Source organism: Lutjanus erythropterus, chromosome 10, assembly GCF_056507025.1.
Source record: "Lutjanus erythropterus isolate fLutEry1 chromosome 10, fLutEry1.hap2, whole genome shotgun sequence".
Taxonomy (NCBI): domain Eukaryota; kingdom Metazoa; phylum Chordata; class Actinopteri; order Lutjaniformes; family Lutjanidae; genus Lutjanus; species Lutjanus erythropterus.
This window is the reverse complement of record NC_139326.1, coordinates 21,454,742-21,477,617: the sequence shown is the minus strand read 5'-3', so window position 1 is coordinate 21,477,617 and position 22,876 is coordinate 21,454,742. Positions and strand designations below refer to the sequence as shown.

General features: G+C 40.1%; 1 protein-coding gene across 2 annotated transcripts; it reads right to left on the bottom strand.

Moving 5' to 3' along the window:
* Window positions 1–476: 476 nt before the first annotated feature.
* Window positions 477–17,455, bottom strand: lzts3b (leucine zipper, putative tumor suppressor family member 3b). Of its 2 annotated transcripts, none has more exons than XM_084728664.1 (8): window positions 17,226–17,455; window positions 11,515–12,486; window positions 8,972–9,442; window positions 8,712–8,879; window positions 7,327–7,455; window positions 5,939–6,130; window positions 5,048–5,278; window positions 477–3,627 (listed from the first exon to the last, which is right to left on the bottom strand). In XM_084728664.1, the coding sequence occupies exons 2-8, from the start codon at window positions 12,367–12,369 to the stop codon at window positions 2,488–2,490; spliced, it is 3,186 nt and encodes a 1,061-aa protein (XP_084584790.1). In that variant the 5' UTR covers window positions 12,370–12,486; window positions 17,226–17,455; the 3' UTR covers window positions 477–2,487. The 2 variants fall into 2 exon arrangements, with proteins under 2 accessions (XP_084584790.1, XP_084584791.1); XM_084728665.1 differs by having other exon boundaries at window positions 11,515–12,361.
* Window positions 17,456–22,876: the final 5,421 nt, after the last annotated feature.

Below are 22,876 nucleotides of genomic sequence, written 5' to 3'. Positions count from 1 at the left end.
GCTGGTTTTAGGACTCTTTGCTCTCTATTATATAACATCTGGAATAATTTCATTATCAACCCATATCTTAATTTTACTCCATCAGACGAAGACCTTCAGACAACATGACATAAAAACTTCTAAGAGCAGTATGATAGAAATCAAGCTCTTTGGTTTGTGACCCCATAAAACAACATCTACTGCATCACCTCTACACAGGGTGCATATTTTATGTAATGCAAAAGCAGATTTATTCCAAGTACGTGCACAATTTTGAGGTACACTTCAATTTTATGCTAATTTGAACTACATACATTTCAGAGGGGAATATTCTATATCTTACGTCATTGCATTTATGCTACATTGTATGTATTTCACATGTACATACAGTGTGTCCCATTGTATGTATGTCCTCTGGTAAAATCTCCCAAAGCTGATTGTCAGCCTCAAATCTTGACCACAGGACAAAAAATGATTTGCTCAGTGACAAACAGTGCTGAATTATTCACATATCTTTATTAGTTCTGCTGAATTTTAACAAAGGGGTGGTTTTAATCAAGCCAGAACAGTACTAATAACATAAATGCAAACAATAAATTTGAAACATGTATAAAATTGGTAGCATTTTGTTCTTCTAAACAATGCAATACTGTAACTACATTTATCACCTACATCAAAAGGAACATCATTTTTGGACAGGGTCGCTATGATTGCACCATCATGGTAGGCCAAGAGAGGCTATCTACACAGTTTAAAAAAAACACATAAAGGAAAGCTCAAATGGCACATATTTTCTCTGTCAGTTCACCATAATATAATAACAGTAATAAAGATGATAATACTATGTAATACCTTAGAGATAAGTTAATATTCTTGAGCAACATCTTTGTATGCTGGCATAAACAACACATATAAAAGCCATGATATTCACATCTGAGTCTACTGTACATCATAACTTGTGTGTAGGACACTACATAGTGCAGTTAGCCTGAACGCTCTCCACTTTTCTGATTATTTTTTAAGCTTCCTGCTCCCCTGCTTTGTCTATACAGAAGAAAGTAGAGTTTTCCAAGATATACAGACTCCCTCAGGATGAATTTTCGGTCTCACTGCCCTTGTGTCAAGCTTTGATGTACATCTTACTGTACTTAAAGCCCCCCACCCGCAAAAAAAAATCCCCTTTCTCTTAATATATCTTCACTTGCTGTATTGCCACTAGTCCCTCTATCCTCAATCTCATAAGCTGAAGCTTTTCATATGTATACACACATGCACACAGCCGCTCTTTCTCTCATACACACACTCGCGCACTCAAACACACATTTACAATCTATAACTATTATAAGTATTTCTTTCTAGTATATCATACATTCTATAAATTTTGTTTTAACTTTGGGGATACTGACTGATTTCTCAGATTTCTTGGCTGTAAATGCACAAAGGGAATGACACAATTATCATAATATCTAAATTCAAATTGTGTGCTTCCTTTCACATTCGTTTTCCTTGCAGCTCAATGATACGAAATTTGAGTGACAGCTCTCTAATGACCTCTAGTGTTTGTTTTTAGTCACTGCAGACGAGCTGCAGTGAAGGAGAACCATGTTCTCCCACATCTTAAAACTTAAATTATTCAGTTTGGGGTTGATTATCTGCTAAACATATCTATTTAATTCAATTTGTAGAAAATATAAACTCTGTTGGTCTTCATGGTGTGTTGGAATGTCTCATGCATGTTGGACCCTGTGCATGAAATGACTTGAAAATCAGTCTGTGTGACTTTAATGTCAACATCTGCTGGGATTAAAATGAAATAGTCCCAGCCATGAGCGATAATGCTGTGTAACTGGTTTGCTGATATTATAATTAAAGCACTGAAAATGATAATCACACTCTTGATTTTTTTTTGTTTTTCATCTTTTCATCCCAGCATCAGTTATTCTCTTATACATGCTGGAAAGAATGGAGTAAGGCGCTCTCTGGCCAAAAATGCAAGTTAACATCACACACTCTGACCACTAAATTCTACTTTTACATTACCAGTGACACAGACTTACAATGAATAAATACCGCATAATAATCTGGTTGATAATTTCTGACAATATCCCTGATTGTCTTGGTTGTTTTCTAGCAATGGGAATGAAATGACCCCTGTATTAGTGCTGTGATCTAAACATTGTCATTTACCATTTTGTTTTCCTGCCATCCATCAGTGTGGCACACTTTTCATGAACACTGATTATGTAAGATGTAATAGTAGTGTGCAACTAGTGAGCGGTTGAAAACTAACTTAATGTAGTTCAACTTCCTGCTCACATGATCTTTTTGTTACTGATAATGTTGGATATGCAGTCAGCCTTTGTTGCTGTTTGGTTGTTTTGAAAAGTATGTCAGACTGCACAGATTTATTCAATTGTAGACTGAAATCATGTTCACCTGTATGCTGAAGTGGTGTTGTGTGAGAGGCCTTGTCACTGTGAGTGTGTTGTACTGTGGAGCTGTCTGTCTCTATATCTCAGTGGACTCAATCCTCTCCAGCCGTGAGGGTCCTGCCCAGGGAGGGGCCAGCTGGTGGAGAGAAGGAGGGCCCTTCTGGTCTTCACATGGTGGGGAGATGGTGAGGGCAATGGGGCCAGAGATAGAAGGTGGCGGCTGAGGAGAAAGAGGTGAGAGGGCCGGTGGTGGGGGTGGAGAGTTGGAAGAGGTGGGGGAGGTGGTGGTGATTGTGGTAATGGTGGTAGTGGTGGATGTTGTGGTTGGTTTGGCTCCCAGCTGGCTCATACGTTTTTCCAGAGCTTGGTTCTTCTGCAGCGTCTCCACATAGCTGAGCTGTAGCTGTGCCTGGTATTTCAAAACCCGTTCCTTCTCATCCTGCCAGGTGTGTCGCTCCTGGTCAAAGTTGAGGGCCTGGCGTTCTCGTTGCTGCCGCTCCAGGCGCAATGCGGCCTGCAACTGCTCTAGCTGCCTGCGCAGCTCCCCTGCCTCGTCCCAGTGACCCTCCTGGACTCGCTGTGGCTGGTGGGCCTCCTGACGCAGCTGCGCCTCCTGGCAGAGTTGGGCCTCATGACGTAGCTGGGCCTCTTGACGCATTTGGGCCTCGTGGCAGATCTGGGCCTCCTGACGGAGCTGGGCCTCCTGGCGCAGCTGGGCCTCCTGACGGAGCTGCACCTCTTGTCGCAGCTGTGCTTCTTGGCGTAGTTGGGCCTCTTGACGGATTTGGGCTTCATGGCGGTGATGAGCCTCCTGACGAAGCTGGGCCTCCTGGCGGAGTTGAGCCTCTGGTCGGATTGGGGCATCCTGACGCATTCGGATGTCCTGCTGCATGTGGGCATCTTGCCGCTGCTGTGCATCTCGCCATTGAGCTTCTTCACGTTGCTGCCTCTCCTGCCTCTGGGCTTCCTGCCTTTGGGCTTTGGCCTCATCACTCTGAAGGCTCAGCAAGGTGTCAGATGTGGGTGTGAGGGAGCTGGTTGAGGGCTCACTGGGGTTACGTGGGCAGTGTACAACTCCCCAGGGGGGCAACAGGCCTGCAGCAGCTAAGTTAGGGCTCATGACGACTTCTGCTCCTCTGCTTGCTTCACTCAGAGCCCGTTTTAAACTGAGCACCTCTGCCTCAAACACACCCAACTTCTCTCTGAGGATGGACACCTGCAGAAAGAAAAATATATATCACAGGAATTTAATTTTAAATGTAGAATTTGACTGCCAATAAGGTGCACAACAGCACATTTTTTCTATTGTTTAATTTTTGTTTTCAGTTTGTTTAGTTTCAGTTAGTTTCCAGAGTGGGTTTGTTTGTTTTCTTTGTCTAGTCCATGTATACTCCTAATATACAATTCTAAACTGATGACATAGATCAGATTTTCCAAACAGATACTGTGACAATATATTGGGCTGAAATGTTATTCTTAATTTCATATTATCAAGAGGGGCACTGATAAGCATCAAATTTGAAAATCCTTTAATGATCCTTGCTCCATGCTCTTAATGATTAAATTAAGGACAAGATACAAATATTTATGATGACAAATTTACCTACTATGATATCTTGATCAATCTTGGGTGAATCTTAGTTTTCTACAGATAAAAGGCATGTTTTTAGACAATGCCCACACCTAAAATTGGGGAAAAACTTTCTTGCTTTCTGTATTCTATGAGCAAATATACTGGAACTCGTATTTTCAAATGCTGGGCTTACACTGGTTTTTGTTCACTTATAAATGCTTCCCCACAATTTACCATCATTAAGGTTAGAGGTTAGAGGTTACCTTGAAATTTAGTCAGTTTCTGAATACAATAATATGGCAATTTGTGTAACTAACATAATCCATTGAATTACAAAAAAGTGATCAAATCTGAGTGCTTCTGGGTTCCTTTTGGATTACACTGATCATATTGCACCTAAACATCATACATTTTATACTGCGATGAAACTGGTTGAAGCAAAAGGCCATAAGCCTACCCCTAAGATAAACCCTCACAAGTTTCTGCAATGTCAGCTAGCTAAAATTAACTGAGAGGGAAATTTAACTTTATTTTTGACTTGCACAAATTGTAGTGGCCATAGATGCTAATGTGTAGCACATTTGAGTGATGGACATATTAGTCTGCCACAAAGTGGAGCTCTTGTCTAAGAAACCCCGTATGTCAGATGTGGTTTTCATGAGTTAATGGAGAATTGTTATCATGACAAAAGGTTGTAAGTAAGTTAAATACAATCAGCTAATCCTTGACAATGTAACTGTATCTGAGTTACCCCTATTTTAAATGTTAATCTGGACTGATAATACAGGAGTTACTTATTTTATCATCTGATTATGTAATATCGATTACATGTAATCCATTACTACTCAATCCTGGCTCTGTATACTGAATTGTGAGATAACATGAAGCCACTTCATCAGAAATGAATGATGAAGGACCTGACTAAAAGATTTTTATTGCGTTTGGAAACAGTTTTAATGGACTGTCTCCTGCAATTGTTTTTCTGTTAATTGTAATCCTCAGTGTTAGTCATCTACTCTCATATATCTGTTAGTCATCTATTCAGATATAATTGAGGGCTTACCTCTGACAGAGTCCTCCTCAGCTCTCCCTCACACTTCTCCAGCTCCAGACTTTTGGTGCTGTAGGAGTCCTTCAGGCCCAGCATGGCCTCCTCCCGCTCCCTCAGCTGGGCGTTCAGCTCCTTCAGTTGGCCTCTCAGAGCCACCATCTCTCCAGCTCGCTGCGTCACTTCAGCCTGACTCTCCCTCAACTGCTGCTTCAGCAATGAGATCTCTCCTGCCTTCTGACACACCTGCCACATGGAGAGTGAGTGAGAGGGTTAGTATTAAGGGAAAATTCTGCACTTTTCATGTGACTATCCAGTCACTGTTGATGGTACATGCAATAAACTCCTCAGCGTGTACTATAATGACTATGAAAGCTGAGTTTCATTTAGGAATTACCTTCTTTCTGCAGTGAGAAAAAGTAGTCCAACATGAAACTGCTCACAATAAGGTCTGTGGATTATCTTGAATAACCAGGTCCTGATTTATGATTTATTTATGATTTCACTTATGAGTTTTTTATGTGTATTTTGTTGGCACTTTGAGCACCACAGGTTGAGTGCCATCTCCTCCTATAATATTCAAAGGAAGGCTGACATCTGTACAGCTAATATCTCCAAAGCTCAACAACTCACACCAGAACAAACTAGGACACAAGGATAAATAGCACTACAGGTAAAGAAAAATATGTATTTTTGATTTTGTGGTGAACTGTCCCTTTAAGTACTCTCCTGACGATATTCCCTATCCCATCGCATACAAGTGCTTGTACACACATACTTACAGACATAGGCAGCTTCACACACACCCTTACACTCAGCGCTCCACTGCTCAGTCTACCATGATGCAACCCTGATAACATTTTACTGAACTAGTCAAGCGCACCAACTCATATACTCATATCTCACCTCCCACTTGGTCTCCTCCAGACGAGGCAAGATGTCAGCCTGCTCCTTCCTGTAATCCAGACACTTTCTCTCCAGCTCTTCTCTCTGGGCCAACAGTGCCGCCATCTCCTCCTGGAGCCTCCTCTTGTCCTGGGACAGGCGGCTGATTTGGGCCTGCAGGGCAGTCTGGGAGCGCTGAGCGCGACGGGTAACCTGCACACAACATGTACAAATACAGAGTAAGTTTTGGCAGATCTATGTGTTTTTCTATGACTCATTATTCATCCAACAAATCTACTCCGTCCATATGTTTTTGTAAGTTTTCTAAGTAGCAAAAAGGGAACTACAACTTACGTTTTGTGTCGTAACACAAAACGATTGTTGTAAAATTGTGAAAAAAATCTAGTTTGTATCCTGTAGGTTGTCACAATACCAGAATTTTAAACTAAAAGCATAAAAAAAAGATAATTTTGTTCTTTTGAAATTAACAGAGTGTACACTGTCTGTCTGTTTTGCTATACTGGAAATGAAATTTCAGGCACGAAAATAAAGACTAAGCTGAACAGAGATCTTGAAAAAGCACTGAGATATTTTGATAGCTTCAGTTCTTTGTTATAGTTTCAAATGTTAGTATTGTAATGTTTTAAATGTGGACAACCTTAGTATCTTAATCTCAAGAGATTTAGAAAATATGCTAAGTAGAAATACTGGCTTCTTCAACAACAATGCTACAGCCAACATTTTCTCCTTTGAAATTTCCACTCTGGCCTGCAACTTCTGTTTTTGTTCCATGTTTATTAGAGTTTAAATTAATGCTGAATGTTCACCAAATGTCTGTCTATGAGTCATAAGAAAGCACCAATAATCTTTTAGAAGAAGCAGATGTGTATGACAGATAATTTGAGCAATATGTTACTGTTGAGTGTCCCTGCAATCTGAACAACTAACTTCAACTAAAAATTGTATATCAAATAGGGATTCAACCTATTTAATATACAGTCTAAGCCCCCAACTTGCTATTTGAGCTGCAGTATTGATTTTTGAACACTAAGATCGTTGTTACATATCACATGTTGCTCCTTTAAATATTAAATATCGAAATAAGACAAGGCTTTTTAATTGGACTTGTTGTTTGGATCATATGTTACTCAGAGAACTCAGAGTTAACTGACAATTTCTTAGACTTTAAAACTGGATTGTAAGAATAAAAATCAAACACCTGTTGTGTATGTACCCCCAAAAAATTGCATCATGGTATCAGATCTTGACCACGTTTCATTCTGCACTTCATCCAAAATTTAACACACGTTGCTTTTGGATTCAAGATGTGAGTAAAGAAAAATGAAGTGCAGCGACATCCTGAGGACGTCAATCAAAATATGCTTGATCAAAATATGTAGTGAGGTCACCTGCTGCAGGCGCGAGGCGTAGTTCTGTCTTAGCTCGTCCATCTGTCGCTCCCAGACACGCTGCTTTTCCTCAAACACCTGAATGATCGCTGCCTCACTTTGGTCCAGGTTCCTGCGCATATGCTGCACCTGGTAGACAAGAGGACACAAAGCAGCCACTTAAATAGTCAAAGCAGAAGAAATACAACTAACAACAAGGATCTAAATATGGGATCTGTGCAGAAAAAAATGCTCAAGGTACAGAGGCCATAAATCTAAAATTTGCAAGCATTTATTTCTCAGATATTGAAAGCAAATATGTTGTACAAATGTTCTTTTAATGGGGCTCTGAAAAGTTTTGTGTCATACTATAACACTGCTTTTTCCCCTCATCAACACAGACTTGTACAAATAATAATTCTTACTTAATACCTGGTGGTATCAAGCTATAGACATAGTTTGTGTTGGTTGACTGTTTTTGAAAAGAGAAATTGTTGGAGTGCCAGTCATAACAATTACTGTTCAAAGAATAAGGTATTTTCTACTTAACACTACATACTCCAGGCATTTTCTACTTTTTTTTTTTATAAATTCAGTTCAAATTCAAGTTAACATTCAAGCTTTATCTGTCGCATAAACATTAGTGAAATGCATTGTTGCTGTTCAGTGGTTAAAGTGGTTCAGTTGCTGTTAAAAGCATAATAAGCAGCAGTTTCCTAAAAACAATATATAGACTAATTTTAAAATAATACCTCTCAATCATGACTTGTGACCCACTAGAAGTTTGTGATGGTGTCTGTATCTGCAGAGACTCTGCCCTCCGCCTGTATTTTATTATTTTCTTATTACTTTGCTATTTACTTTTGTTTACTACATTATCACCTACAGTTTGTGCATCTTACTTAAATGTCCTTGCGGAGGTTAGAATATAAGATTTTGTAAGTGGAGATCTCTGTGTTTTTTGGGAGGCACAGCCTGGACTTCATCATCTAACTGTCTTTTGTACATTTTGATATAAAAAGTGTGTTTAGATGTGACCAGGGGATTGTCACCGGAAGCTGACTCTGGGTTTTGCTCCATCATTACTGCATTGTGGTCAAAAAGTAGAAGGTGCTTACTTTTTTTCCCAGGCATCAACTGTAACAACTTGTAGGTGCTCCTTGCATGCTCTCCCTCTGACACTCAATCTTTGCATTTAGAGCTGACTAGTTTAGTTTAGACCAGTAGTTTAAAAAGTGGGAAAATGAAAAGTCCCTAAAAACCTTTTTAACAACAACAATCACCTTAATATTACCCACTCCTGACAGGTAAATGGCTGTAATTTGTGTGAACTGGTCCTTTAAGAGCTCCTTCTTTTTAGGAATGAAAAACAACTGCAAATCAGACATTTCTGAGTGGCCTCTGACCTCTTGCTCTTTCTCCCACAAGCGATCCTCGAGGTCCTGGATGATGTCGTCAGAGGAGGGGGAGGGCCGTAGAGGTGCTGGGGCGTCACTCAGGTGGCTCAGCCTCTGATAGGACGAGGAGCTTTTTCCGGAGGAGGACCGGCCACTGTCTGAGGCGCTGAGCCCGTTCTAGAGGAGAGAACCACATCACAACACATTAAAGATGATAAGAGCAAAGTGCATTAAGTGACAAACGACATGAGTGCAGACAATGGCCTCACCTGGTAGCCAGGCTTCTCCAGCTTGTCCAGGCCTGCAGCTGCCCCAACCATGCCCAACCTGTTGATGTGGCTGGTGGAAGCACTGAGAGGCCCCAGGACCGCTGGGGGCCCACAACCAGACCCCGAGCCTGTATAGGTGGGCAGGCTGGTCAGGGAGTTTCTCCCTGAGTCAGACATCCCTCCCTGAACCACTTCATTCCCATTTCCCCCGCCCTCACTTCTGCTGACCCTCACTGGGCTGTCCTGGTCCAGGAGCAGGGCCTCTGGGACCTCTCCTGCTTCTCCTCCCGCTCCGTCCCTGCCTCTCCTGCCTCCTCTGCTCTCACTGAACCCTTCACTCCTTGCCTCAGTCTTGCCCTCGCTCCCAGCCCCTCCTGCCTGGCCCACCAGGTTCTGCATGGAGTGGAAGCTCTTGGGAACCACCGGCTTGAAGGCAGAGGGACGGACGAGGCCTGAGTTGTTCTGCATCGCCTACGAAAGAGACGGAGGAGGAAAGGAAAAATAAAAGTAAGACAGATAACAGATACATCAATGCAGCTCACAGACAAAAGTTTCAAATGACATAATTCACCATTGCAATGTGTTAAACAAAATAAGGCAACATGTGACATGCAGTGCACATATTTTGATATATTTTTAACAGCTTGAGATGCATTTGGTTTATTTCTGAGGGACTTTAAACCTTGCAAACAGCTATATTATAGATAGCATGAATGATCTCAAAGGGTGGGTTTAAGAGTTTTCCAAGTCTATCTTAATACAATACTCATGAGTCCATGAAGTGTTACTGGTGTCCATAATCCTTCCTCCTATCCATACTGGCTGTGAGGCAATCCATTTCTAATGTGACTCCAGTGAAACTGATTAAGGACAAAAGTTCATTCTTAACTTCAACCAAAGCTAATAGGTGGCATCAGTAGCAGTCTTATGGTACGAGTACACAGAGGCATTTTTGGATGCGAGGGGTCACACTGCTGCCCAGCATCACCGTGCAAACACTTCTGGCTACAACTGACAGGATGAACTATGCTTTTGGATCTAAAACAAGACTAATACGATGACTTGTGTCTTTGATTATGAAAATAGTTCACCGAAATGTGTTTCTAAAAATATTTTAGGAATTGCTGAACCTGCCTCTTCATTCATCATCTTCATTTTAGATCAGCAACGGTTAGTTTAAAAGATTTTCGGGAGGTTTTTCAGAGGTGGCGAGCCGCACAGGATGCCCCCTCTCTCTAAATGGACTGTGGTGCTATCATGCATTGCACGGCTACTTACACAGACAAGCATGGAAATGATGAGTTCTGTGAACAGGTAGCTAAACAAAGTGTGTATTTTCCAATGTTAGAGTCTTTTTTAGTAAAATTTCCCTCTTTGTGTTTCCAGCCCTCTACCAAAGCTGTTCAGGGTAAGGATGGAATTTACTCAAACAACTTTGATTTTGGAAGATACCAACATAATCAGCATCAGGTCAACTTTAGAAAGCATTTTGCACAGTTGTTGTCTTTAGAGTATGAATGTCTCTTTTTTTTTGTTTGGACACGGTTTCCTTGTTGAACTGCAGTACAGGGACAGGAGAAAACTTTATTCGGAAGAGACTTAGGAAGGTGCCTATTTGATTTGTCTCGAAACCTCACATTAGCATTGGCTGAACTTTCAAAGGCCGTTTTGCATGAGATAACTGTGAATTTTGTCCTTCATCATTCACATTTGAGGAAGGAATCCCGGCCAGTATGGAGAGGAGACAACGATTACAGCAACCAATAACTTTTTCAATGTCCATGTGAGTTTTTAGTGGTGTCCAAAACTGGCTTGTGCCCCCCTGTTACAGGCTGCATATCTATGAGCTGTGAGTAAGTCAGCTAAAGAAAGCTTTTCCCTTCTCTTATTGCATTTCACAAGTTTTTAGAGCCCTAAAGAGGTAAAATCATGCACGGATTTTGAAACAATAGGCTCTTGGGCACTGATATGTAAAAGTCCCCACCACATTTAATACATAGAAGAAAGACACATTTTTGCTGTTGCTTTAAATATCTCTGTAATTGTTTTGCACCTTTTTGTTGTCATTTAGTATCTTTTTGTAGTTTGTTATGTGTCCTTCTGTAGTTTTGCATCTTATTGTGGTCAATTTGTGTCTCTCTGTCATTATTCTGTGTCCCTTTGTGGTTGTTTTGTGTCTTTGTAGTTAATTGTCTCTCTGTAGATGTCTTTCTGTTGTTTGTGTCTGTTTGAGGTCGTTTCGTGTCTCCCTGTGGTTTTATGTCTTTTTGTGATCATTTCATGTCTCTCTGTGCCCAAAAGTCCCATTCAGTAATCCATCCATGGGAAAAATTAAACTTATTTTTTTAAGAAAAAAGATAAAAAAAAAAAAAAAAAAGATTAGATAAAAGTCCAAAAAGTAAACATAATTTTGTGTGGCAGAACTTTGTTTTTCACCACTTCCTGCTACGGTAATCATCCTGTGACACCTAGATTCACTTTACAAACCCCTTTGAGGGAGGTGACCCCCAGGTTGAGAACCACTGTCCTCAGTCTTGAAGTACCTGCTCCAGTTTCCCCGACACTGGTAGGATCTTGGGTGGGTTGTGGTTTGGAGGGTTATGGCCGCCCGGGTTGTTCTCGCTGTCAGTTCTGACGGCTGTCATCTCTCTGTGGTGGTGCTGGTTCATGCCAACGCCGTTCTTCTCGTTTGCTCCTCGTCCCACAATGTTCCCACAAACATCCAGACCTGCAGCCTGCATCTCCCTCTCCCGCTCCCTTTCCAGCCTCTCGTTCTCCAGCCTCTCTCGTTCCCTCTCCCTCTCCCGTTCCCTCTCTCGTTCCCTTTCCCTCTCTATCTTCTCCCTTTCAATCCTCTCTCTTTCTCTCTCTCTGGCTCTTTCTCTCTCTCGCTCTCTCTCACGCTCCAGCCTTTCCCTCTCTACTCGTTCCCGTTCCCTCTCCCGGTTCCTCTCCCGCTCTCGTTCCCTCTCTAACCTCTCCCGGTCCCAGTCTCGGTCCCGGTCCCTGTCTCTCCCCCTCTCCCGCTGTCTCTCCCTCTCCCTCTCCCTCTCCCACTCCCTCTCCCGCCTGCCTGCTCCATTGCCGCTGCACTCCAACTGGTTGTTGTTGGACGGGGCCGTCATGGTACATTCAGTGTTGGTGGAGGATGCTGTTTCGGTGGGCCGGTCAGTTCCGGTACAGGTCCCAGTCCCGATACTAACACTCCCTCGTTCATCGCTAGACGCCGTCCCGTCAGATATAGTCGCCGGGGGGCGGGGCAGCCGCTCTGCGCTGCAGCTGCGGTCGGCAGGGCAACGGCGAGAGAGAGGAGGGGCCCGGGGCAGGGTGGTCCTCGTGCCCACAGACTTCATGGCAAACTCCTGCTCTCCTGCCACCCCACTGCCAACACTGCCCATAGTGGGGGTCAAAGGTCAGGGATTAGAGGTTAGGAGTCAGGATTGGGGAGGGTCACAGATACATTTGGAAGTAGTGTGGGTCATCACAACCTAATGCAGGTAGTGGGGGCACACACACTAGAGGAACACAGAGAAACGAAAGGAGTTATACAATATTGTAATTGCATAATAGCTAGTTATACAATAATGGTTAATGCAGAATAGATTCCAACCCACATACAGGGGCAGCGTGGTCCTCCCACCATGATAAAAATGAGAAGGGTCAGATGGATAAGTCTGGACAACTGTGCGTAGTGAGGGTTAAGTGTAAAAATAGAACTTGTCTTCCAGTTTAATGATAAAATCACAGTCTTACTTTCTGTTTATGTTTATTATCTATACACTTTGTAGGAAAGAGTAAAAATACTCAGTTATTTCTGACTATTTCGTTTGTGTGCGCAAGTTGAGATTTTTTTGTCCGTTAACATCTCTGGATTGGAGGAGGGTATTTGTTTGTTGTTTTTGTTTATTCATTATAGATACAAACACATTGTGTTATGCTGAATTCTGCTTTACTTCCTCATTGTTTAGCATTCCACAGACCCCACTGGTGTATGTGTTCAAGTTATAATAATAATGATCTGTAGAAAACTATGTAAGAGGTGCTCCTTCCCATTGCAACAGACTGAGATTGCAAAATGAATAAAGGTGACAAAGAATAAACCGTAAAGCATTGCCACAAATGCTAAACATATGTCTTTTTATGTCAAAGTCTAGTGTAAGTATGGCAGTATATTGCTGCATGCCAGAAAAAGAAACTGATCAGTATCACATAACAAGATGAAAAGTTAATTGTCACAAGAAGTTGTTTTTCACATTCTAACAAGATATTTTCTTGTTATTCTGACATACATGGCGCCTTTTACCAAAAAACTTCTCTTGCTATGACAACATAATACTTTATCTTATTATAACATAAAATATTTCATGTTATACCATGATCATTTGTGTTCCTTGCTTTGTAACACCACATTAAGACAATAAAAGTCCATGTTATGACATGATATGACAACTTTGCATGTTAAATAGTATATTTAAGTTTATTGTTATAACATGATAAGCTGTTAGTAGATATTGTAATAATATGAAAATATATTGTTGGGACATGAAAAACATCTTGTTATAATATATACTTTTCATGTCATACGATGATACTGATCGGGTTTTTTTTGTTTGTTTTGTTTTTTTCTGGCTTGGCAGCAATACGCTCCATTTATAAAGGCCATGCATTAACAAATATAGATTTAGATTTATTTTGGTTGCCAAAATGTAATTCAAAGACAAAGAAAGTGAAGGTCAACTAGCTCACATTAATTATCAGAGAGGTCAAAACTGCAGTTGGACTACTTGAACAGTGATTAACAGAAATCCAAGTTGATGCATTTGGGATTTTGGTTCAGTGATGTGTAAAAAGTACTATCAACACTCATAAAAGTAGGAAAGGTCACAAAGTATCAAACTTAAAAGTTCAGTATGTTTGGAGACCTGTTAAGAAGGTCTCCAGGACTGTGAACAGAGCACAGCACTAAGTAACTTTTGGGTCATGGCACCTTTTTGCTCTGTAGTCATTGGTGATGTATTGGACTGCTTTACAAAATAACTGGAACACTTTACATTAAAGTGCAGTACAATCCAACACAAAAACTCTACAAACTATGGACTAAAAATGACTACAGAGCTCTGTCTCCACCTCTCTAACATGGACTTATTATCAACATCGCAGCATTGTACACTAATCAAAAGAAAGTTGCATTAGTTTGCATGACGCTGCATAGTGCAGGTATTCCTTAAATAGGTATATGTGTCCATCCAGGATACACTCAGTTGCCGGTTTATTAGGTACACTGAGCTAAAATTAATGCAGTGCAATTGAACAGGCCTTGAAGGCTAGAATTTTTTGTTAAAACTGTTTTAAAGAGTAGTGATTGAATTTAACACTTTGGCGGCTGAAGATTGTGGTGCTGTTGAATTGTATTGTGTTACATGCAAAGCTAGAGATGTTCTGTTAGCATTTTTGCCTTCCTGACACCAATTCAGATATGCAAACTTTGACCATATCAAGTACACACTTGGTACCAGTGTGTGTCTAAGATTGCTGTGACTGTTTTATGGCCTGGCTCAGGTTCAAAACATTTGGAAAGTAGCACGGCCCTGATCTGGGGCTAATAAATTACGTGATATCAGATTGGTGCATAGTGCTGCCAAAACCAATCCACAATTTTAGGCTGTTTTGGAGGCTTTTCTGACATTCTAGAAACGCTGGGTTAAAAAATGACAACTTGGAACAAAATAACACCAACTAAGAATAAAAATAATACTGGGTTAACCTTATCCAGTGGGGTGTTTTGACCCAGTGTTGTCAAGTTTTTGTCATTATTGCAACAACTCTAATTACCGATCAGGCAAAAAAACAAACAAACAAACAAACAAAAACCCCACAAAACAATAACAGAGTAAAAACTTTCTAACAGATCTTGCATTTTATGAAATGATGACTTTACTATTTACCATACTCTGAGTTAATATAAACGGTGCAGTCTTCATCATCACAAGTTAACTGATAGTTCAGGTGTACTTGTTGGTTTGTGGGGCTCTTAGAGGGGATGTAAGTGTGGGTATGCAGAGGGGTGTATGTTATATCTCTGCTACCCATATTGATATCAATAAGGTGAACAAAATATTATAAATACCTCTCAGGATAATAGTTCAACAGCACCACAAACTACAGCCTCTAACATATCCATAAATTTGAGTCAACATCTCAGTAAACAGTTTTAACAAAGGATTTATTGCAAGTAGGGAGGGAAATCATTGGGATTTTATTTATACTGATATCCATATTGATACTGCTTATTGGTACAATACTTATCAATAAGCTTCTTGATACTACTTGCCATAATTTAGAGGAAAAAATAAAGATGACAAGAGAAGATTCAGCAGCTATTATATTATTACCTTCTGGCAGAAATAAGTTAAATTATTTCCTGAGTCATTAAATTTAGCTGTATTTATTTATTTATTTATTTATTTTACCAAATTTAGCAAAGTGTGGTAACACTTTTGAATGTTTTGCCCTGCCAGTTGTTTATGTAATGCTACATGAATACCAATAGTGATGTCATCCAGGAGCTTTATGATATTTTGGTACTGACCAGACAGCAACCAGTACCAGTTCAGAACCATTTCTTGATGCTTAAATGCAGATCTGTTGCAGACTGAAATATTTTTAGTTTGCTGTACCTGATAAACTGTAAGTGTATATTCAGAGGCTGTAGTTTGTAGTTTGTAGTTGAACTGTATTGCATTATACTGAGAGGTGTTTCTGGTATTTTGTCAAGTGCCCCATTTATATCTGCAACAGTAGACTAAATATTACAAACTTCTCTCAGTGAGCGTCCTGTTGGTCTAGAGGTTTAGGATGCTTACCATATAACAACAACATCCCCATCTGAGTCTGGCATAGGCCTCCACCGGCCTTTGTTGCACGTCATCTACAACTCTTTTCCATTATCTCCTGCTAGCCATTGACAAAATGTCCAAGAACACCACCATATGCATATATATTTGAGTACAGAAGTTTACTTTTTATGCAATCAGAACAGTGGGATCTGTATTTGTATTTCACAGTCCCTGTAACATCCAATACTATAACACTTCTTTCTGTGCCATCTGAACAAAGATAAGATAGGTGGTTACTTCTTCCTGTCTCAGTTTACATGTTAGAAGAGAAGAGTTGAATGGCTGAAGATTGTTTGCTACACTGCCACAAGTCTTTACATGTAAACCATTAATTAAAAATCTATATAGAGCTTTTGAGAACTTATACACTATCACTCAAGATAACGTCACAATACTCGAGTGTATCAATATTTTTTACACCCCTAGTATTTTGTCAAAATGTCCTATTTATATCAGCTAGATTAGACAAAATATTAGGAACATCTCTCAGTAAGTGTCTTAGCTGTCTAGAGGTTCAGGATGCTGACAATCGGCTACAACTACCCCATCCCCATTTGAGTCTGGCGTGGGACTTTTGTTGCACGTCAGCTACAACTGTTTCCCTTCTTTTCCTGTTAGCCATTCACAAGATGTCCAAACACAGCGAGAGAAACACCTCTCAGTGTAATAACAGTCAACATAAACACAAACGGCAGCCTTCAAAATGACCATAAAATTGAGTTAACAACTAAAACAGAACATATAACCTTCATAAGAGTAGGATTTGTTGCAGGACTGTTATTAGACCGCATTATTTTTAGATAGGTGTACCTAATAAACAGGCAACTCTGTGGAGTGTACACATATATACCTATGTATTTAGAAGACTGTGTTTGTATATAGGCTATTATGAACTAGAGCTTGCTCACATATGAACATTTACATCACCAAAATCAGAGAATAGATAGATAGATAGATAGATAGATAGATAGATAGATAGATAGATGCAGATGCAGTCATGCCACTGCACCTCCCACCTCCCCTCCTCAGCCCATTTACTAGAGGTTTACTTCCACTTGGGTGAATAGTAGTAGTAGTAAAATACACTGCTGCCTATCTATGTGCTGCTCTGCCTCATTCCCCTCCCCTCACGACTCCCCCCTCTCTCTGCCTTTTTCTCTGCATCCCTGGGCGGCAAGGGCGGCTTTAGCAGCATCCGCATCAAGCCCTGAATCGACTGCGCTCCCAAACAATTACTCGCTAGGCCCCGTGACAAGAAACAAGCGCACGACCCTCGCCGAGCACACAAAATACATCTGAATTAACGCGCACACACACACGCAGCGTCAGTGACATTGACGACAGTAGCTTTGATTTACCGATTGTAGCATCCTGGCGGTCCATCATCAAAGGCTCCTCACAATTCTGCAGCTGGGCGGTTTGTAAGATGGCAGCCTCAATAAACAATATTGTCAGCAGACAGCAGCGTCAGTCCTGCTCTCCGGGCCCGGCTCTGAATTATCCTGCGATCTTACCGCGGCTCGGTAATATCACGGATGCTGTCTTCGACCGCTGTCAGCGTCGGATGCTGATGATGGAGTCGGTCGGTTGATACGCGCATCAGCTGAGAGACACACACCCACCTCTGGTCCCGCCCCTCCGGCTGCATGATGCAAACGCCCCCTTTTGGCTTTAATCCAGTGCTCTCCCTCGGGAAAAGCCTATAGAGTCATATACAGTCCCCCTGTACGGATGGAGGCATGGATGCATGGAGGTGGATGAGACGTTGAATGGATGAATGCATCACCACATAAATGCTTGTCTTTATGTCTTTTAGCCTACAGCACGTTAATAACTCAGTAATTACTTTGCTCTGTTCTCTGTTTGAGTCTTTGTTTGCATGTCACCCATAAATCATGGCAGTTTGAAGAACTTATTGGCAGAATATGGCAGAAATGGAACATAATATTCATAAGCATGTTTTTATTAACATAATCGGCTGAAAATAAGAAATGCGCTTTCGTTATGAGCTGTTTGTATGTACAGACGGTGACAGTCCACTTTTGTGAAGTCCACCATGTTTCTACAGTAGTGTAGGGCAAACCAAACACTGACCTTTGCGTTTTTCACAACTTTTGTTGCCACAGTTAGTTCTCCACATCTGGAAGGAGATGGTGAGGCAATATGTTTGCAATCTATAAGCTCACTGCTAGGTGCCACTAAATTCTACACACTGGTCAGTTTATTTAAATCCACATTAATTGATCTTTTTGGCCAATTGCAAGCTGCCAATTAGTTATCTATCACCATATAAATTTGTTATAGTGAACATACACAATGCTACATCACTATGTAGCATTAGCAAACAGTTGGCTGATGTTTTATGTCCTCTTGACTCTCTTTAAGCTCTGTTTTGGTCTCCACCAACTCCTTCCTGAGATAAATATGTGCCTCTTTAGTTAAATGTGCCACTATATCAACCAGCTTTGTGTGTCTGCTTTTTGGGTTCAGCAGGTAGAATACTATATAAGAGAAGCAAATGCAGCCACAATGTCACCCAATGGTTTGTGGACAACTGGTTTGAAGCCCTTTACCCCTCGCCATCATAGGTTTTTTGGAGCCAGAAGTGACAATATGTGGACAAGAGGGTGTAGCTGAGGAGGTTGCTGTGGTAGCGACCTGACAGACTGACAATCGCAAAGTTACCACACCTTAAAGCATACCCTGCATAATGTCGATTTTACTCTAAATGGGATTACAATTTACAAAATGAACATTGTGCAGTCCATAAATGCATCAAAAAACAGTTTGCTAAGATAATAAATCAAGTGATAAGTACAATCATATTGCCATAAAGTTATATAGAAACTTGACATCACTTGACATTAACTGACTTAAACTGTATATTATGGCATGTTTTTTGTCAGCAGAACTCAATGAGTCAAAGTAGCAAGTCCAACAGTGGGATTCTGTCAGTGATTCAAAGCAAAATATCAGCACAGTTTCTAATCTGTGAGATTAATATAATCCAATCTATAATTCTATTACCCAATAAAATAATGTCAGATCAACCATATAACACTAGATAGAACAAGTTAAAAGGCTTTACACCTGCTCTAACTGGACTATCAGCTCTGATTTCAACTACCCCAGCAATTTATTATTGCACTTCCATAAAGTTTAGTTTTTTTTTTGAGAAGACAGTTTTTTAAAGAATGCCAAAAAGGCTGCAAGGGGTGAGATATCAAGCTACAAATACACTGGATCCTACACATCTCCTAATGCAGCTCAATAGTACCTGTCATTAGACCTGCCCTGCCTGATAAATGAACTCTTCTCTCTGCATGTAATAACTGAAAAGCATAATTAATAGATTAAGCAGTATAAATTATTTAAAATGTCTTTATTTTCTATGATTTTTTTTGTATCTTTTTTTTTCCTTTGGACAATGTTCAGTCCATTCACTGAATTGTTTGTTGTCAGGCAAGTTGTTAAAGAGTCATGCAACTCACCATTAGGCAGGTTACTCAAGTTGGTTACTCAAGATCCCCCTGAATTTCAATCTGGTCTGAACACACTTCTTCAGAGGTCTGTAACAGATGCGTCACTCCTCAGTTGGGTTGTGTTGTACGTTGTGACTGCTTGTCATCTTTACTTGCACGTCCACGATGCTTTCTGTTCTCTGTCTGTGCTCTGCTATATTTCTGTCTGACCTGACCTCTTGTTAGATAACAGTTTCCTTTACCCTGGTCTCCTTTTAACTTTCATATTTATTTACAGCTTTATTTTTTCGCCCATTCATATTTGGAGATTTACAAAATTACTCAATTTTATCTCGTGTGCAGACCTACATTGTGGAGCTCTGGTTCCTGATAATTCTTTGAATCATGTAATTATGGCTTTGTGTTTTGTTTTGTGTTTTTTTGACTGAAACATCCAGAGGTGGAACCAAATCATTGTTTTGCAAGTCACAAGTCTCAAGACTTGGCACTTAAGTCACAAGTCAAGTCCCCATGTCACTCCATTTTAACAAAGGATCTTCAACTGACTGTTTGTGCAACTTCACAACAACAACTTCCTGACAGCACACCTCTCCTCCAGTGTGAAACAGATTTCTTCATCCTCATGGGGAGAAGTTGATTCACCTCTCAGTAGCTACTGATTGTCTAAACTTAACTTGTTTTCCTGATGTTTATTTGTTCTCTTACATCTTCTCCTCTTTATGGGTATTTAGAGCTTATTTTCCTTATTTGCTGGCCTTCTGTCTTGTTGAAAAAGGTGAGGAAAATGAGCACCAGTGTGCCCCCTGCAGCATGGGAGAGGAACATCCCAATAATGTGTCCCAGTATTGCCAGTCAAAAAGCCTGTACAATTTGAGGGTTTTGGCAGGAACATGTACACATAAAGATTGCAGCTGTCATTAATATTATTATTACACCTATGTTTTGACAGAGATTAGGTTAGTTACCTCTATAAATTAAGATTTTTTAAAACAAAATATATGAATATGTACAAGTGCAGGTGAAATGATTAGTTGATTAATTGACTCACATAAAATATTTTGAGATTCATTTCAGTCCTTTTTCATGCAAAACACTTTATGGTCCCAGTTTAACAAATGTGAGAAAACAAAACTCTATATCTCTATTTCTTTATTAACTCCAAAAAAACTACAAAAGGAAAACACTTCTAAATTAATGGATGAGTCATTATGTACTGCAAGTACAACAGTAAGTAAGTAACAGCCACAGGGGACATTTTTCTGCATTACTTTTACCTCTAATATTTTATATACATTTTCCTTAATATACTTACATATTTTACTCAAGTAAAGCTTTCCATACAGTACTTTTTACAGTATGGTATTTGTACCTTTATTTAAGTAAAGTCTGACATATTCCTCTACCACTGGTATTGTGTTATTCTCTGATATGATGCATGCACTTACTACCAAACTCAGTTTTCTATAGTAATGTAGAATAGGATAGTGTGTTGCCCTATAGTTTTTTGGACCAATACCACAGACTTATTTGTGGACCAATTTAATCTTTATGTACTGACAAATAAATCTCTTAAGAGGAGGCCCTTTTTCTGTGACACTTGCTTGACTGTCCATCAGGGGGCAGTAGTATCTGTGTGTTGGCAGCCTGCATGGGGACTGGAACAGCTGCAATGCTGCTCTAAGCATGGTGGGAAAGATACTGGCTCCATCTCTTAGTACTTAAGTCTCAAGGGATTCCCTGGCTCCATCTGGCCACCATGGGGCGCTATCTAACTCATCTATGCCTTATTTCGTGTCTGTCTGATGAAGACAGATAGGAAATAAGTTCAGGGCATTCAAGGGAAGACAAATATGCAGTTTGCCTTAATGCTTTTCATTACAGCTCACAACAAACAGTGTAATTCTTATGAATTTACAGCATAAAAAAGGTGCCAAAGAACAAAACTAATGCCTGTACACATAGTCCATATTCTATACACTTTTATTTAACTTTAAGTCAAAAAAATAGGAGCCTATATTATATTTTAATATTATATTTTCAAGATCAACAATTATCTGATTGATGATTGTCAAAGAATAATTTTATTGTTGATCTTGAAGAAGGCCGGAGGATCGAACATCATATGAATAAAAGTGAAATGCACATGAAGCCAGAGTGTGTGACACTTTGTTCCTACTTTCAAATCTACTTCTAGTGATCAGCACCTCACCTCAAAATCTAATGTGTGTTACTTTTCTATAAGATAGAAAATTAAGGAAGAATGTCTGTACTTTGAACAGATATTCTAAGACACAGTATTACCTACTGAGCAACATAAATATAATAATAATGATACAGTAAGTATGTTTGATGACCAGATACCTATTCATAACATGAACATGACCTATCTGTCAGTGGAAGCTGAGACTGTGATCCATGGAGCTGTTGTTAACATACACTGTTTGTTGTTATTGTGTAACAACAGTTTAAATCCACATAAACCTGAATCACCCCAGTCCACCGTGAGATTTAGTGGTGAAATTTTTTCCTCAGTAATGGTCATGCTGTGTCCTGTAATAACATCATAGTTACCCAGTGGTTAAATAACACCTACAGCTATATTGTAGGAAGGAAAATGAAACAATTTATTCATCAATCACAAGACCCTGCAGTGCACGCGGCAGACGATCAGTTAGAGTTTTAGGTCATTTGATTTTTGGTGCCTCAAGACTGATGGTATCACTGTGTGTGAGAACTTTGCTTTTATCTCTAGTTGTCTTTTCATTGTTTACCATTATGGTCAAAAACCCACAGATGATTCCTCTGCATCTAGGAACTAGTTTTTGTGATCATGCAGTTAATGGCTCATTTTCTCTTTCTGTTGAACACTTTAACGTACATGATGTAGAGTATTAACTCAGTTAAACCCAGCCTGGCAGTGACATGTATTCAAAAGATCATTTCAAGCCTTGGGCTACTGACTTGAAGATGCCACTACTGTCTATAAAACTGCAGATTTCTATGATAGGATAGAATATACTTTATTGTCTCTGTAGAAACATTTGTCTTGGACTCAGATGCTGCACATACACTGTATAGCTGCCATAGAAAAACAAACATAACACAAGACCTGCACGTAAATTTTAATGGGTCAAAGCAGGTTTGGAAAAAGACATTTTTAGAGCAGAAGACCAGACATTTCTGAAAAAGATTAGCCTCTATGCCATTTTTGAGATTAATTGCTAAAACCTACTCCTATAACATTACCTTAAAGTCAGTGACTGACATTGTATATGCCTGAGTAGTGAGGGGGGTTCAAAATCCACCAGTTACCATGAAGTTGTTCACTTAAACCTGTGACCTTACAGTCATCACATAGCTGTCCCTGACATCAGCTGACACTAAACATTAACTTAATTCTACAGACATTTAATAAAGTACTGCGTTGAAGTCAAGTTAATGTCCTCTAACACTTCAGCCCCCCTTTCTCTTAATTCTCTTTGCTGTTAAATGTAGGCTAACACATGAAATGCTTTAGTTCTGCCTCC